This window comes from Lytechinus pictus, chromosome 5, assembly GCF_037042905.1.
Source record: "Lytechinus pictus isolate F3 Inbred chromosome 5, Lp3.0, whole genome shotgun sequence".
Classification (NCBI taxonomy): domain Eukaryota; kingdom Metazoa; phylum Echinodermata; class Echinoidea; order Temnopleuroida; family Toxopneustidae; genus Lytechinus; species Lytechinus pictus.
Genome location: NC_087249.1, coordinates 51,120,610 through 51,137,764, shown reverse-complemented (window position 1 = coordinate 51,137,764; position 17,155 = coordinate 51,120,610). Strand labels below are relative to the sequence as shown.

At 37.7% G+C, this 17,155-nt stretch overlaps 1 protein-coding gene across 1 annotated transcript; it reads left to right on the top strand.

The window, feature by feature from the left end:
* The first annotated feature begins 775 nt into the window (after positions 1-775).
* LOC129261294 (cytochrome P450 2J4-like) lies at positions 776-16,114 on the top strand. The gene is made up of 6 exons (XM_064099199.1): positions 776-817; positions 2,201-2,665; positions 4,086-4,173; positions 7,774-8,182; positions 10,027-10,489; positions 12,877-16,114. Exons 2-6 carry the CDS (start codon positions 2,284-2,286, stop codon positions 13,050-13,052), a joined length of 1,518 nt encoding a protein of 505 aa, XP_063955269.1. The 5' UTR covers positions 776-817; positions 2,201-2,283; the 3' UTR covers positions 13,053-16,114.
* The last annotated feature ends 1,041 nt before the right edge of the window (positions 16,115-17,155 follow it).

Genomic DNA, 17,155 nt, shown 5'->3' with positions numbered 1-17,155 from the left:
TTTGCGCTCGAATTATTAATGTAAGGAAGATCACCAATTACTCATCCTTTCTATGATTTACAAAACATGAATAGAGTGTCTCGTTTTTAGGTCTAAATCTCGAAATTTTCAGCTCGCGCTTCGCACTCGCATCAATTATTGAGTTATATACCTATTCAGTTTAAGTTACAAAAAGTGACCAGAATTTCCATTCTTAAGGTAAAAATGTCAAAAAATTTCAGCTCGCGCTTCGCGCTCGCATTATTTGATTGTTGAAATATGTAACGTACCTTTTTAATCAGTTCAAAACTTGTATCTAAAATTTCTGCTCGCGCTTCGCGTTCTTAGTAATTATTTAGTTGCATACACATCTTTTTCAGGATAACAAACTTTGCCCAGAATTTTCAAATTTTAGGACAAAATACATAAAATTTCAAAAAAAAATTAGCTCGTGCTTCGCGCTTCCATTATATGATTAATAAGGGCATCTCCGTTGGTGAGGTGTGTTCTGTTTTATAAGGTATCATATTTTGTGTGCAATTAGGCAGTGCTTTGACGCATTTCAGTTATTACTAGAATTTAGAATAGGAAAGATCTTGTAAACATATTTTCTGTAATAAGGAAATATATTAATGTTAGTTAATTGTGTTGTCAATACACATTGAAATGGAAATGACTAAATCGTGTTTTCCGGTTCGCGGAAGTAGTTTCATCTGATCACACTCGTACGCATGTTTTTCACCACTTTCCTGTCATAGAGAGATATAAAGAAAGAAAGATAGAGAGGTGAATAGATAGATAGGTAGGTAGATAGATAGGCAAGTGGGTAGGTATATAGGTAAGTAGATAGGTAGATAATATAGACAGGTTAGTAGGTATAGGTAGATATATATAGATAGATGGATGATACACTGTAAAAACGATGTTTAAAATTTTAAGCACGTTGTTTAAGCTCGTCACTTTAACAACTACTGTTTAAACTTTTTAAACAAGTTGTTTAAAATGTTTAAACAATTACAACAAAAAGTTTAAAAACTTGTTGTTAGAGTGACAGGCATAAACAACGCGCTATTTTTTTACTGTGTAGATAGATAGTTAGACCATGGAGCTATTAATAGCTCCATGGTTAGACAGATGAATAGATGGATGGATATATCCATCTAGATAGATATAAAGATAGATCGGATAGATCGACGGAAAGGTGATAGAAAGATTAATCAGCAAACGGATAAACTCCATTTCAACTCATTTCTTACTACTCATATAAAAGGATGTCAAGATGGGAAAGAATTGCAATCAACATAGAAAAATTCGGTGTATGATATATATCCCTAGATCCAGTCTGCCGGGGCCGGCTCGACTCCCCCCCCCCCCCTTGATCCGCGCCTGCTCTCCTACAGGATATCGGATGTAGACAAGGCAGATCCGAGATCATTCTTTTCACAAGATGGAGAGTTGGAAACACTACGAGATCCGAGATCTTGTCATCAGATCATTTTTTCCCAAAGGATGTTGGCATGACGAGATGATTATCTGAACATCGGGGTGGCACTTTTAAGCTTCTATAACTATGGGGTCGGTGTCATGCTTTGCTTTAATTTATCTCGGGGTCTTCAATAATTTTGGAAGCCTCAACTAAAATTGTGCCAATAAGTGCATGGATATACAATATAATGTAAATCCCCGGGGTAAATCCTGCACCCACTGAAGCTATGTCATGTATGAATATTTCTTGAATTCGAAATGTTATTCTATATATGGATGTTCTATACCGTATAATTTCCTTACTAAACTAGTACACCTGTACTAGATTTATATGACCAAACGTTAAAACTAGGTTTAAACTAGGCCCTACATATTGAAAATAACATTAAAACATGGAAGAAGGGAAATTAATGCACTTCATCCTATCCTGACAATCCGATAGTCAATTATTTTGACAATATATTGTTTCGACAATTAGTGAGTTTGAAATACTGGACGAGATAAAAAAAAATAGTCTGATTGACCCTTCGACTTTGACTTGTTGATACTGGCGTAAAGTGTAACTGGAATCTATTTCTCAAATGTCCAGAGAGTAACGGTGTGCTTTAGAATTTGTTTCTATGGAATATCCAAAATTCAGGATGTGACAGTGTATTGTGAAAGAGATCCAGGTTTTCACATTCAGAGTCAAATTCACCTTTACTCCGCTCACTTTCGCACAATGTGTTTAACACAGGTCGAATCCTTCAGATCAGTGAGCATTATCAATACAATTCACTCTGCCTATTCGGAAGTATCCAGAAAGGATTGAGATCCAAAATGGCCGAGTTCGAGAACGTAGTCCCAGCCGCGTCAGAGTCTGTGAGCTTTTCCGGACTTGTTGGCGTTGCACTTGCACTTCTACTGTCCATTATCTACTGGGTTTTCGTTCAAGATACAAAGCGCTATCCACCTGGGCCGACCGGTCTGCCGATATTTGGAAATATTTTTAGTCTGGTCTTCAACAAACGGCAGCAGCATGAAGTGGTCAACGACTGGACCCACAAGTACGGACCCATCTTCGCTTTTAAAATGCTCGGGACCAGGGTATATGTTCTCAGCGATCCTGGTCTTATTTCCGATGCCTTTCACCATAGTCCTGATATCAATGATAGGTCACCCTTGCCCATTGCTAGAGAAATCATTGGGAGAGGTAACACCGGTGAGTATTAACCAAATTAGTATTTATCTGTTTAAATAATAAAAAAAAACCGTGATTTACTCTGAAGCTACGTTTAAAGGGGTGCTCTGGCCTGGGCTGATTATATTCAGATCCAGTGGCGTAACTACGGGGGGCACGGGCCCCCATCGGCTGGCCAAAATTTTTTTATATTTTATTATATCATAATCTTATATATGATATATTATATTACATAAGAAATATTTTTTTCATAACTTTATTAAATATTATTTGCTAAGGGCCTATGTGTTCATCATTTCCGATGCAATGTCTGCTTAATGAGATATTATAATCCTGTTGTCTTATAAAAACATCCCGTTTTCAATTCAATATACACCAAATATATTTCCTCGCACTTCGAGTTATTATTGTTTTATGTAGTGACATATGCTTCTTTTTCATGACTATTTAAAGTGATTGCACCTTTTAAGGTCTGAATATTAAACCTTTTTAGTCCGTGCTTACGTTCGCATTAGTTGATTGGTGAGATGATATGTCTACTCTTCGTGAATTCCTAAAAACAGTCCTTAAATTTTTTTCCTGGTCTGAATATCAAAAATTTTCAGCTCGCGTTTCGCACTCGCATCATTTGGTTATAGTGATATACGTATGGTCTTTGTGAATTCATACAAACAAGCCTTGGAATGCCCCTCTTCAGGTCTGAATTAAAAAAAAATCAGTTCGAGCTTCGCGCTGTCAATATTTGATTACAATTACTACAAAAAGTGCTTCATGTGTTTAGGTGTATATGCTCACAATATCATGACTATGGTGAGATATGTATATTCTTCATGAATAAAAAAAAAATCAACTATGTCCCTATTTTGGGTCAATATACAGTATAAAAAAATTCAGCTCGCGCTTCATGCCAGCATTGTTTGTATAGTGAGACAGGTACATATGATTACAAACTGAATTTGCTCGTGCTTCGCGCTCGCATCATTTGATCAGTGAGATACATATCCGTTTAATGGCACATTCCTTAAATGTCTCTATTAGGTCAGTATACCTGGCAATTGATCGCGCTTCGCGCGCCCACTAAGTGACTCAATTTTTTGCTGGTGCCCCCTCCCCCCCAATTCCAAGACAAACGGTACGCCACTGTTCAGATATGAATAAATGGAGTAAATTCACCGAGCAAAACGCTGAAAATATCATCAAAATGTGATAATTAATAGCGAAGTTTATTGACTTTTAGAATGTTTAGCAATATTAAGAATTAAGTAGCAAAGTTTATTGGTCTGGAAAACGTGGTGCAAAGTATTTTGCCCCCCATGTGCGCCACTGAATATATCTCTTCTGCGGTGAAAAATAATTTTGTTTCCCTCGCTTCGAATTTTCATGATTTTCATGAGTGTATATATGATCATTATCCTGGTAATTCATATTTCGTTTTTATCAGGTTTAGTTAACAGTATGGGTGATGTGTGGAAAGAACATCGTCGCTTTCTCATGACGGTTTTCAAGAAGATCGATTCAGGTGTAATAAGGTAATACGAAATCTTTGCCGTATTCATTAAACATATTCTTTCACTCGATCTGTCAATCATGCACCCTTAAGAAATATTACTTCCGTTGACAGCTCTTTTCCAAAATTAATGTTCTATCATTAACAGACTCTGGTTTCGAGACAGACACCAGGGGAGTTTTTCATGAAAGGACTTTGCAGAAAATTCCTGATTTTCAGATAGTTACCATAATAACTTTGCTGCTCAGCCATTACGAATCAAGGAAAGTTGTCAGATCTGATCGGATGAAGAATTATGCTAAATGCTTCCAGGTTATCTGTTGTTTTTGACGTCGTTTTCTTGCTAATGGGGAATTTTCGCTCAGATCAGGATTCAAGAACATAATATAGCACTGTACTTGTCAAATATCCCTCATGACAAAGAACAGCAAAGAAGTCTTAATCGAAAATGAAGTGAATCCAATTAGCAGTTTAGCTCTTGATTCTTGACAAAATTCTCCTACGCTTGGAACGAAACCTCTGTCCCGGTTCACCAATATTCGACAAAGACGTCTCAGCTGTTTATTGTTATTTGGGCATTTTCAATGCATTTACTATGTTCCAGTCAGACCGCAGGTCCCTATGCTAATGAGCAAAAAGGCCAGATTCATCCAAATCATCTCGTGGCTGAATCCTCCTCCTTGCAAAATCTCGTGATTCGTGAGATTTTCTTTCTCTAAGAATTTACCTGTTTTAACTTCAAGTTAAATGAAATATTATTGCACCATCAGATAGAGTAAAAGTTACTATTTCATATTGGTCATTTATTTTGTATACAATATTTTGTTAAATAAGTAAATTTCTGGCCTGAAATTGTGCCTCAAAACTGAATTTTCTTCCTCTGTTTTCTTTTGCAAATTGTGCAAAACTTTTTATTTTGAGCCTTAATGATATCTATATCACCATAAAGCTGAACTTCTGTACTTTCTCACAATGCCACTCTTGATATGCGGCACCTTTTAATCGGGTCAAGATCACACTTTTCCCACCAAGGTACAAGACGAGATTTCTGAAATTCATATGAATTTGTTACCCCCTATTTTGTTCACCTAATACGAAGGTTTTATTCAGCTTGGGTCGGCTGTATTTGGCAGTTAATGATACGCGTACCGCCTTGACCGAACTGTGCGAAGTCTGTGTGGTCTGTGTGGTAGAGATAGGCCGGGCCGTAAACACTACTTCTTGGGGGTGCATAAATTGCCCTAATCAAGTTTATATATTGTGACAAAATAGAATCACTGTAATTTGTTTATGATATTGACTGTGGTACGACATAAGGATAACGGAGCAGCTTCTGTTTATGTTAAGATATAGACATATAAGGAAATGTTTTCTTCTGACCAAAAAGTGAGAATAATTTTCTCTGATTCTGTACTCCTTCCCTCGATGTACTCCCGAGTTCAGGTTCAGTTGTCTTAGCGACGCGTTGTTTACTACTGCGCGCATTGTGTGTGTATGTGATTATTGCATATAGAAAGGTATTCGGCGTATTGTGTGGTGTATACACCGTTCATGCGCTGCGCACGTATACGTATATGCACCGGTACGGTATGCACACATTATTCATCCCTGGATTTGGCTTCTTAAAATGAGACAAGCATGATTTAACGTGAAAATTGACGGAGCTAAATATTAATCAATCAATATGAATTTTATATGTATGAAAAGCTTACATGTTACATATCCCTGTCTGGGAACGAGGATTTCCAAATCTAACGCAAAACGCGCTGCTGCCAGGTTGAACATCGTATACCAAAATCCAATCGAGCACAGTGCGACCAATTAATGGATATTGTGCATGATAAGAACAAAAAAGTTAATTGCATTGTAAAGTTTAACCTAGAAGTGACGAATTTTTTTTTTCAAGAATGGGCATGATTTTACATGTAATGAAAAGGAAATGTTCTCTTCTTCTTATATCTAGGACGAGGATACTGTACCCCCTTTCAATTTTTGATAGGAGAGGAAAGAGTATAAAGAGTTGATAGGCATACTAAAATAGACAATCGTGCGCAGTGCGACTAATCAATGAACGTAGATTATGCGTGATAAATACAAAAAAAGTTCATTGGATTGTAAAGTTTGACCTAAAAAACACGGCGGTTTTTTTCAACCAATTAGGTTGAACCTTATATCACAAGAAAGAGTTACAACCTGTCTATCTGATAGTCGTTGAACTGAGACATTTTGATACGAAAGTCAGACGCTGTAAGAGAAGATCGAGTCCAAAACAGTGCAAAAAGTGCTTCTCTCACACAAAAACACGAGAAACTGTGTATTTTCAGTCAAAAAAACACGGTTGTTTTTTTAATCAGAATATAAAATGACAGATATCATGAGATGAAGAACAAGTCTAAGATTAAGAAACCGTTTGAACCCGTGAAAAATCTCGAGCGGTTTTTGAGATATGAGTTAAAAGAGCCGAAAATGGGTCTACATGTATTTTGTCAAGTTTTTGACGCCGGAATAGGGGATTTGCCACGGTGCGCGTTAAGTGAACACAACAAATTCATATGGTACTTGCATGAAATCCAGAGTTCTGATTGGCTGGATAAGGTTCACAGAACAACAGGCGCGGCGTATTTGAGGAGATTACCACATGGGAAGTGTGACCTTCCCACGAACCCAGGCACTGGAACCGTTGGAATTTGCCATTGTGTGGTCTTTTTGACCAATCAGAGTGCGGTATACTTGTTTTCAAGCTGCTTTATGTACTTGGCAAATGAAAAGTGTGATCTTGACCCGATTAAACCAATTCTTATTTTGAAACCTATATCATTTCGAAGCATACATATTCAGCTTTATCATGATATTAAAATCATTTGGGCTCAAACAAAAATAAAGTGTGAAAATAGCAGCTTTTGTCAGGTGAAAATATTTATTTTGTAGCATATTTTAGATCAAAATTTTAACCTATATTACAAAATCTTAGAATAAATTCAAACACATGACCTGAAAGAATGATTCTTCTTCTTTACAATGGTACCAAATTCATGAAATTTGATGCATAATTAGAGCAGCAATGACCGAATGAAAAGAGGTGTTTTGGTCCGCATCAAGCTCATTAAATATGCAAAACATCTCAAGTCATGAATATCACTTGGATGAAAGAAGCCACTTTCTTGGGACCTGCAGTCTGACTGGTTCTAGAGTCTGTCCCTGTTGCAATGCGAAAACTCGCTAAAAGAGAGTTTTCGTTCAGCGACGTATGGGGTATTCAAGAACCTTGTCGAATGCCCGTCATGAGAAAGAACAGCAAAGAAGTCTGTGTCGAAAATTGGCGAAACGAAACAGCAGTATATTCTGGACAAACGACAACCATGACAACCGATACATTTGCAATTGTTCATCTGCTCTATTTCCAAGCATTTCGAAGTATTTATAGTGGTCATATTAACATTCGAAATAAGGTCACTCCAACATTTCAATCGCTCATTTAAAATGTTAGTTTTTAGCGGGAAACCTCTATCAGAACCTAAGCATGTTTTCAGCTGAGATCATTCAACAATAAATCAGCGCACTGTTTAGGCCTAATGTTGCTTACTCGATCTCTCTTTCTCGCTCTCTCCCCTCTCTCTTTAAGACTTGAAGAAGCCATCGGATCAGAAGTGAAATCACTCCTGCAGGAAATCGAAAAGAAGAACGGTGACAGCTTCGATCCCTGCAACCCGATCAACATCGCCGTCGCTAACATCATCACCCGGTTTATAACCGGTGTCCAGTACGACCACGGCGACCGGGAGTTCCAAGACCTTATTGACCGGTCCGGTCGGATCTTTGAGATCATGGGGCCGGCTGGACTGTTCTCGGTACTCCCGATCCTAGCGAAAATTCCGTCACCGGTTAAAACAGAGATAACATCACTTTCCGTTGAGATATTGGAGGTGATCCGCAAATCCGTCGAAACTCACAAATCCGAGTTTGATCCGGAAGAACCGGCAAGGGATTTCATCTCTTGTTACTTGAAAGAGGTGCATCGGCGGAAGGAAGAGGTGAGTTCACGGAATTGACCGACGATGTGATGAACTGAGAAAATTGCAGGGATGTAGTCGATGCCAGCCTCGAGCTATTGACCTATAGCTAGTCATTTTGCCGGCCCTGGCCTCGGCCTTAATTTGGCCGGTGCCGAATCACGTGTAAACAAAATACATGGGTGGAAATTTTCTCCATCGGCCTCGTGAATCGGAAGTACCAGCTGCGACAACATCCCTGGAAAATTGTCTATTTAACGTCTCATAATAAGTTATTAAAAAATTAATCCATATTTTTAAAGCACATCGACTAGTCTCTGAATGGACCTTTTGAACTGTCTACCACTCGAGTCTGCAACAGTCCAGGGGAGCGTTTCATGAAATGAAATAAGTCCTGTTTATCCAACAATTACCGTAGTAACAGTAACTCAAGAAAAGTTGTCAGTTCTGACAACTTGTCGGACATAAATGTCGATGAAACGCTCCCTGGGACCCCATCTTACAAAGAGTTACGATTGATTCGATCAATTGCAACTTTGGACAGCCAGCAACATCAAAATATTAATACATAACTTATGTTTGTGCAAAATATTTTCTAGATATGATGTATATATTCAGTGGCCCGTATTCTGAAGTCAGGTTTAACTTAAACTCAGGTTTAAAGTTGTGGTTTAAGTATGGGAAGCCAAAAGTACCAAAATCTTTATTAAGTTGTATGTTTCTTATGTTTACTGTGCTCTTTCCTGATTCATCGATGGTGAAGACAATCATCTATTTATACTTCCTACACAATTATGAATGATTTGAGAGCCGAATGAGCTGAAAGTATGATATCTCTACTGTTAGTGATTGTGTAGCAATTGGCTATCCATACTTAAATCACAACTTTAAACCTGAGTTTAAGTTAAACCCGACTTTAGAATACGGGCCAATGTGTCTAATTTTTTGTTTACAAAGGACGATGTGCAAATTTCCTTTCGAAAAAAAATATATGAAAATGATGGATTCCCCTACAGTTGAGGTTGATCGGATCAATCATAACTCTTTGTAAGACCGGGCCCAGAATCCCGTAGCACAAGCGTTAGCAATTGATCATACGCTCGATTTTAACGATTGATTGTGCATTGTGATCAGTGCAATCAATCGTAATGATATTCATCTACGATGATTGCCAGGCTTTGTTTTACGGGCTCCAGTCCTATTCGACTGAGTCAGAGGAGCCCTTCCCAATGTTAAATAAAAGGGGGTTCATTGTCGAATCTTTAGATCTCAGAATATCAGGCTATTCTGCGATCTCTAGCCTGTGAGAGTATGCAAGAATCTCCCAATTGCAGTAGTAGATCGGTTGACTCTAAATGCAAACGAGCTAATCGGGTCCCTCCCTTATCAAATTCCTATCAGAGTGAAACGAGGGACTAGTCATTTTGGAGTGTATTATAGCTCCTTCTGGAGTGAACAGTGACTTAGACATTTTCACTCCAGAAAGAGGTAAATCCACTCTCAAAAGATGTAAATCTCACTCCAAACGACTGGTCCTTCGTCTCACTCTAAGAGGAGTGTGATTAGGGACCTGGGGTCCGTTGCAGAAAGAGTTGCGTTAAACCGCAAGTCAAAAAATCAATCGCAAGTCCCGAATGCGCGCTGTTGATTGGTTGAAAATTAAGTTGCGCATGGTTTTAGAGTTGCGATTGATTACAACTCTTTCTGCAACGGGCACCAGATTAGCTCTTTTGCATTTATGATAAATACGCGCAAAATAATAATTGATTAGTTTGAGATTTTACTAGATATTTTAGAATGATAATAATATTTCAATACCAAGGTAGTAATCTATATGTTTTTTGTATTCGTTCTATTCATAAAAGAATAATCCGGGATCCTTTGATGAGATCAATCTAATTGCTAGTTGCTTCGACGCGCTGCTTGGCGGCTGGGAGACGTCGACGACGAGCATATCCTGGATCACCCACACACTAGCTGCTCATCCGGAAGCTCAGCGTCGACTTCGTGAAGAGATCTACGATGTGGTCGGTAGCGACAGATCACCACGCTTCTCCGATCGCCATTCCATGCCGTTGACGGAAGCGACGTTGGCAGAGTGCATGCGACTGCACCCCGCCGCAGCTCTGCATATTCCCCACACCGCGTCACGTGATTGCAAGATTGGTGGATATGACGTCATAAAGGGGAGCGCTGTGACGAGCGACTTGTGGTACCTTGCGCTAAGTCGTAATCGTTGGAAAGATCCGCTAGATTTTAAGCCGGAGAGATTCCTTGATGCAGATGGGCAGTTCAACAAGAAACTGGAACCACTACCTTTTGGTTATGGTAAGGATTATTCTTTTTATTTTTTAAACAAGTGCATACATGTTATCAAGAATGCGTATATTTCCATTTAGATGCAGAATCGGTGATGTTGGAGAATGAGAACTGTTACTCAAGCACAGGGTTGTTGGACTTTCGCCTGTCGGGCCAAGCAGGACTGTTCCAACTGCTCCATGTACCTTGTTCTTGCCTGGTCTTTTAATTGCATTTTCTTTTTCGATTGCATACTGCTATCTTTAATTGTGTGTTTTCGCAATGTGAACGTGGGGAGATCTCTGTACCGACAATGGTATATAGACGTAGCTTAAAATCAAGGTTCCCCAGAGCTATCTGCCCTTTGGGAAAATTAGTGATGCCGAAAAAATGTCTCTGCCGGAATCCAATCCGGGCTCCCAGCTTGGAGCGCCGGTGCCCTAACCACTAGACCACAGAGATGGGTTAGTGGCAAGGGCGACCCCGATCCGAGTGACCGTCAGATAAACAGATTTTCGACACTATACCAATTATAATTTCCTTTGTAGGGTGTAGGTGGGTTTTGAACAATGACAAGATATCTATCTATAGATATATATATATATATGTATATATATATATATGTATATATATATATATATATATATATATATATATATACATATATATATGTATATATATATATATATCAGCTCGCGCTTCGCGCTCGCATGAGATCCATATCCTCTACAATTTTCCTTCAAGTTGGACAGTGCTTAAAATTTTCATTTTGGGTCAGGATATCAAAACTTAAAGCTCGCACTATGTGTATTGAGATATACAGCTTGTTCGATTACAGATGCGGAATTTGAGTTTGTTATAACAAACATGTAAAAATGTTTAGTTTTCAAGTCAAAATATAAAAAATGTCCAGCTCGCGCTTCGTGCTCACATTCATTTATGCCCTTCCTTTTCCTGATTACATGGAACGTCTGTTTTAAAGTCTAAATCTTAAAAGGAGCCCGCGCTCGCATTACTAACTTGTTTGATAAACTACCCATCGAGTTCATGATTACGAAATGTGTTTAGAATGCCCAGTGTTCAGGTTGTAAAATGAAATAATATCAGCTCGCGCTTCACGTTCGTAACAGTTGCTTATTTTTATACCCACCTTTTCTGGTTACATTGCTTCGAATGTCCTGTTTTAGTTCTATATTTGAAGAAAATTTCAGCTCGCGCTTCACGTTTGTTACTGTTTTTTATTTAAACGTAATTAATCAGTCCAGTGTTTAGCTCGGATATTTTTTCAGCTCGCGCTTCGCGCTAGCTCTCTGTTTCATTATTGAGAAATGTATCCTACTCATGAGTCACTGCAAACAGTCTTTAAAATTTTTAATGTCCTTTTCAGAACAGTTAATTTAAAAGTTTAAGCTCGCGCTCGCATAAAGTGCTTATATTTATATACGCATATTATTCATACAAAGAGTGCTTAGAATATCTAGTTTTCTGGTCGGAAATCAAAATTTTCAGCTCGCGCTTTGCGCTCTTATTTTTGGATTGGTGAGATATGTATTCTATTCATGAATCACTGCGAACATTCTTTAAAAGGCCATTTGCAAGCCAGTATATTGATCGTTTAGTTAGATACGCATCTAGTTCATCATTTACAAAAGCTGATAAAAATGTTCAATTTTCTGGTCTAAATGAAGTATCCAAACATTCGCGCTCTCATGGCAATATATATATTCAGGTCACATGAAATACTTATCTTGTTTCCAAGAATAAAAATTCAGTAAGGGCTAATCCCTTAAAAAAATGAAAAATTTGATTTTTTTTTTGCGGACACGACGGGGAAAATGTGGATGAAAATATTTTTCACTATCCGCCCCCCCCCCTATTGATGAAAGGTCGGTACCGATATTTGTCGGGATCTGGGGCTCCACCCCCCCCCCTGGAAAACGCCTAGCGTTGCCACTGGCTAAACGTAAAAAGAGCTTAGAGATCCTTCCAAAGTGAAACAGTAAATGACAATTGATTTAACTGACTGAAATAATTAAGAATTTAATGTGCATATCAGAATCTACGAAATTAGGACTTGGTTTTTCACACAAGGTCTTATGAAAGCAACGTGTCTGTTATTTGATCAAACGGTCTAATTTACATTAAAATCATTGCTAATGAAAATTGTCATTCTTATGTTACCATCTCATCGAAATCCGACTGAATAATGTAAAAATGTTAACCCGATTTTAGAGTACATGTATTTACATTATTACAGGTGTGTTTGAGGGATAAGCGATCCATCCTTTTCGCAATATAATTGCGAAAAGTAATTTATCAAGTATAAAATAATGTTATCATTCATGTGATTTTTTGAGAAAATATAATTATTAATGATTTTTTTTTTCTTCAATCAACCTCCAATGTCCCCAATCTAGGTCGAAGAGTTTGCCCCGGGGAGCAGCTCGCTCGCTTGGAAATATTCTTGTTTGTGACCAATCTTCTACAGCGATTCTCGCTTTCCTTGCCAGAGGGTGCCCCGACAAGCATCGGTGGCAAGCATGGCTTTACCAACAAACCGAATCCTTTCAAGATACATGCCAAGAAGATTTGAGTCAATCATCCACATTGCATTGGAATCGGGATCAGTTTGTTGATTAGAAGGCTTTATCTTTTCATTTTTATCTGCGATCAGAATGGACTGGATATACTTTTAAAATAGAAAGAGAAATAGAGAGGGGGATGTCAAATTGTTTGTTCCATTATCAATATTAGATTTCAATCAATTGTAATGTTAATACTAAATAGGTTCATTATTGCGGACTGAAATAATCGCTAAAGGGTATTCATTTGTCTCGCAATCTACTATGGTCAACAAGGAAATTTGTGATCACTCTCGCAAAAGTGTTCGCTAGATTATTAATTGTTTGTTCCATTATCAATATTAGATTTCAATCAATTGTAATGTTAATACTAAATAGGTTCATTATTGCGGACTGATATAATCGCTAAAGGGTATTCATTTGTCTCGCAATCTACTATGGTCAACAAGGAAATTTGTGATCACTCTCGCAAAAGTGTTCGCTAGATTATTAATTATAATGTTATCCCCAACCTGTAATTTCAAACGTTATTATCATTGTTTTATGTCTAATGAATTATTGTATTGTATTATTTACAATTAATGTTTTGTTCTCTCTTTTCGAATGTTATAACTCTTAATGTACAACATTTTGTGAGATACGAAATAAACCAAACTGAAATTAAAAACTGAATTTTATATATTCAATCCAAACAATTATACATAGTACATGCATTCGATCCCAAACAGATAAGCATAAGAAGGCCAGCGCAAACCAGAATGTAATGGCCTAAATAATGTTTTCATTTATATCTATTTTAAATTTATATTCAAATACGTTTAGACAGAGTTTTTTTTTTCGAATATAGAAATTAAAAGCCTTTATATGCTTCATAATATTCCCTGATACAAAACCTGTTTTTCACGAGCCTAGTACACACAAGCCTGCAGATCACAATCAAATTACTTATGGCATAGTTATCTTAAAGGAATAGCGCCCGCTGTAGCGAAGAATTGGTATAGTAGGTGCGTTCCTTTTTCAAGTTTATTTCATTTCTCCCCAAGATATCAAAAGATAAAAGATATACTCAAAACAACCAATGTAAAATGTACATAAGAATTAAAATGAATTGAAGAAATTGACAAAGGTATAGACCTAAAAAGTAGAAATCTTTAAGGGGGCCAACCCATTACAAAAAACGAAGAACTTATCCATAAATATACCATGAAATAAATATTACAAGTTACAGCAACACTTTTCATCTAACATTACAATGTTAAAAACTTGTAGCCGTTGGATCTTTTTTCAACTGCAGATTCTCTGTGAATTTTTTTTTTAATTTTACATAATTATCTAGCACTCTCTATCGATGGGATTTGTGTTTTACTTTAAAAGGGCTCTTTGCGCATACCTAAAGTTAAAAAAGAAAAACTTTAGGTATTAGATATCAAGAAGCTGCAGACAAAGATGAATTTCAGCTTTGGAATATGTTTTATATCAGAGATAATAAAACCATGCAGATATCTTATTTTGATCGGGCACCAGATTGAAATACATGTCTATATCTATGACACATTTTCATTCCATATATTCAGCATCATAACTGTTTTAGGGCAGACACATTCACATAAACCTTTTTTTTTTTTTGGGGGGGGCTTACCAAAGCTTAAAAGTGCTTTAATTAATTTTGTAAGGTATTCCAAGGTCACTTACAAAATAAGGGAGATTAAAGAAATATATCATATGATTGATGTTCTACTGCAAATTAGAGATCCATAATCGGGGGGGGGGGTGCTTGGGGGTTTTAGCCCCCCCCCCCACTTCTTTTCAATAAACACGTACAAAACATAAAAGTTACTATCTAATTGTGCTTGTTTACAGCTTCCCCAACCTACGAAACCGTTCCACGGCTCCTGATAATTATTTAGCCAAAATAAATCGTTTGTCGAAATACTTATAAATGCAAGTAAAAGGATACCAATGCTGACGCTCTGTATATATTTCATTCAGTCCCACGTACCCTCATTAATGCTGTTTGCAAAACCGTTCAAACTAGAATTCTCAGAAGAGGATTGGTTTGCTTATTCTCCATTTATTTACCGACCATGTTGACTCTCTCAATCTTCATCTGTTAACTTAGTGAATGTTTGACCAGGGAAGGAGGAGTAATGAGAGAGAGAGAGCGAGACTTGAATGAAAGTGGAATTAAATCTTTATAGAGTAGAATTTAGGCATACGCAATGCTAATTAATAAGAATGGAAAATCCATCCAAATAAAGTTATATCGAAGTTGTTGTTTACACGTGAGAGAAGAGAAGAATGAGATAAATAGCACTTCACTTCAAAGAAATTATGTAAAAGGAGAACTTCTATAAACATGATAAATAAGATCATCTACGCTCGAGTGAAATTAATCCAAATATCATCGAATCCGATTTATTTAATGACGACTCTCATTGTGTGCAGAGATTTCAGTGATTTTTCCACCTTTAGGCCTTTTCCTTGCAGGGCAGAGGTGATTTCGATGAAGATTGAATAAATATTATATTGTTTATCCTAGTTAACAAGCTTTTTCACATAATGATTATGAAAATGTTAACTAGAAGTTGATGCCGTCTAATTGTAGTGGTGTGTGTTTGTGTCTGAGTGGGTGATGTGAATGATGCGAGTACCCCCCTTATTATGAATGTATCTGAAAAGGACACATGTACGTGTTCCCTTTCCAGGGGGGGGGGGCATTTTTGCAGTTCTATCCAGACATCTAGGTCACACTGCTATCTTTATTAATATCATATTGCGATACAAAACGACAGTCCGTTTGCTTTGTAAAAAAAAACTCAAAATGAAGAAGAGATGAGAGGTTTTTCGTTGACACACCTGTACAAATATAATAGCGAAGGAGCACGTAGGTCTACCCGGTCTGTCGGTTGTTCGGGTTTGCAAGACACCGCAATGATCCGTGTCCGTTGTCTGCGGTTACCAATGCTCACTGCATATTTGTCTTTGTCAGGCGCGGTAACACAGAGGGGGGGGGGGGGGGGGGTAATGGGGTCGACTCTCCACATATTATTTTCAAGCAGTTGGGGGAAAGAGGAAGAAGAAAGAAAGAAAGGAGAAAGAAGTATTTAAGAGAGAGAGGGGGGGGGGGGGCTGGCCGTGTAACTCTATGATACCTTGAGTATTACAATTCGTTTAAATTCGTATGCAATTGAATAAAATGAGAAAAAACACAATGAAGTCACTTTTATGTCGTTTTATGCCCCACCCCTAACAATATATTCTTTCGCGGCTCTTGTACATGATGCATGGGCGAAAATTCAAGGGTGGTATCGGGGAGCCCGTCTTCCCCCAGAAAATGAAATCTCGAGGTTTTTGTTTTCAATTCTTGACATCGAGGACACACTTAGCAGCGCGCTGCAGCGGTCCCCACAAAAGTATAAACGGAGGAAATTGAGTGGAAAAAGGGAGAATATTGTATGGCAGGAGAATAGGAAAGAAAGGCCCCCCAAAAACGACATAATGACACTCACCCCCCCCCCCATCCCATACTAATCCCCACCCCCATCATTTTGATCCCTCTTACACAATATCGTAGGACTTCTCACCTATCACTACGTGACTTGCCTGTGCCTGAGGTTTCGTATCCACCTGAAATGAATATGAGTATGGGAGATCTAAGGAATGTTTAATGATACTCACGCCCAAGAGCAAAAAATAGCAGACGATAATTCTTATTAATAATTCTAAATCATTGACTCGTATTAATCATAATAGTTGTGACGGGGGAATATATGGAGGATATAAAACTTTTTGCATTCCTTTGTTGCGGATATATTACATACTATACATTAGATGCAGACGCACAAAGCTTTCGCGGTACGAATGGAAATCGATAAATCTTTATCAGATATGATTATGCTCCACTTCATCTAAAAAAAATACTTGAGACAAAGGAATGTCATATTTATCAGTGATAGGCCGCAATAAGTAAGAAGTGGTTGGATAGCTGTACAGGAATTTGAAAATGTTACAATGTTGTAAACTTGGGCAAACTTCCCCTTAAAGGACAAGTCCGCCCCAACAAAAAGTCTATTTGAATAGAAAGAGGAAAATCCAACAAGCATAACACTGAAAA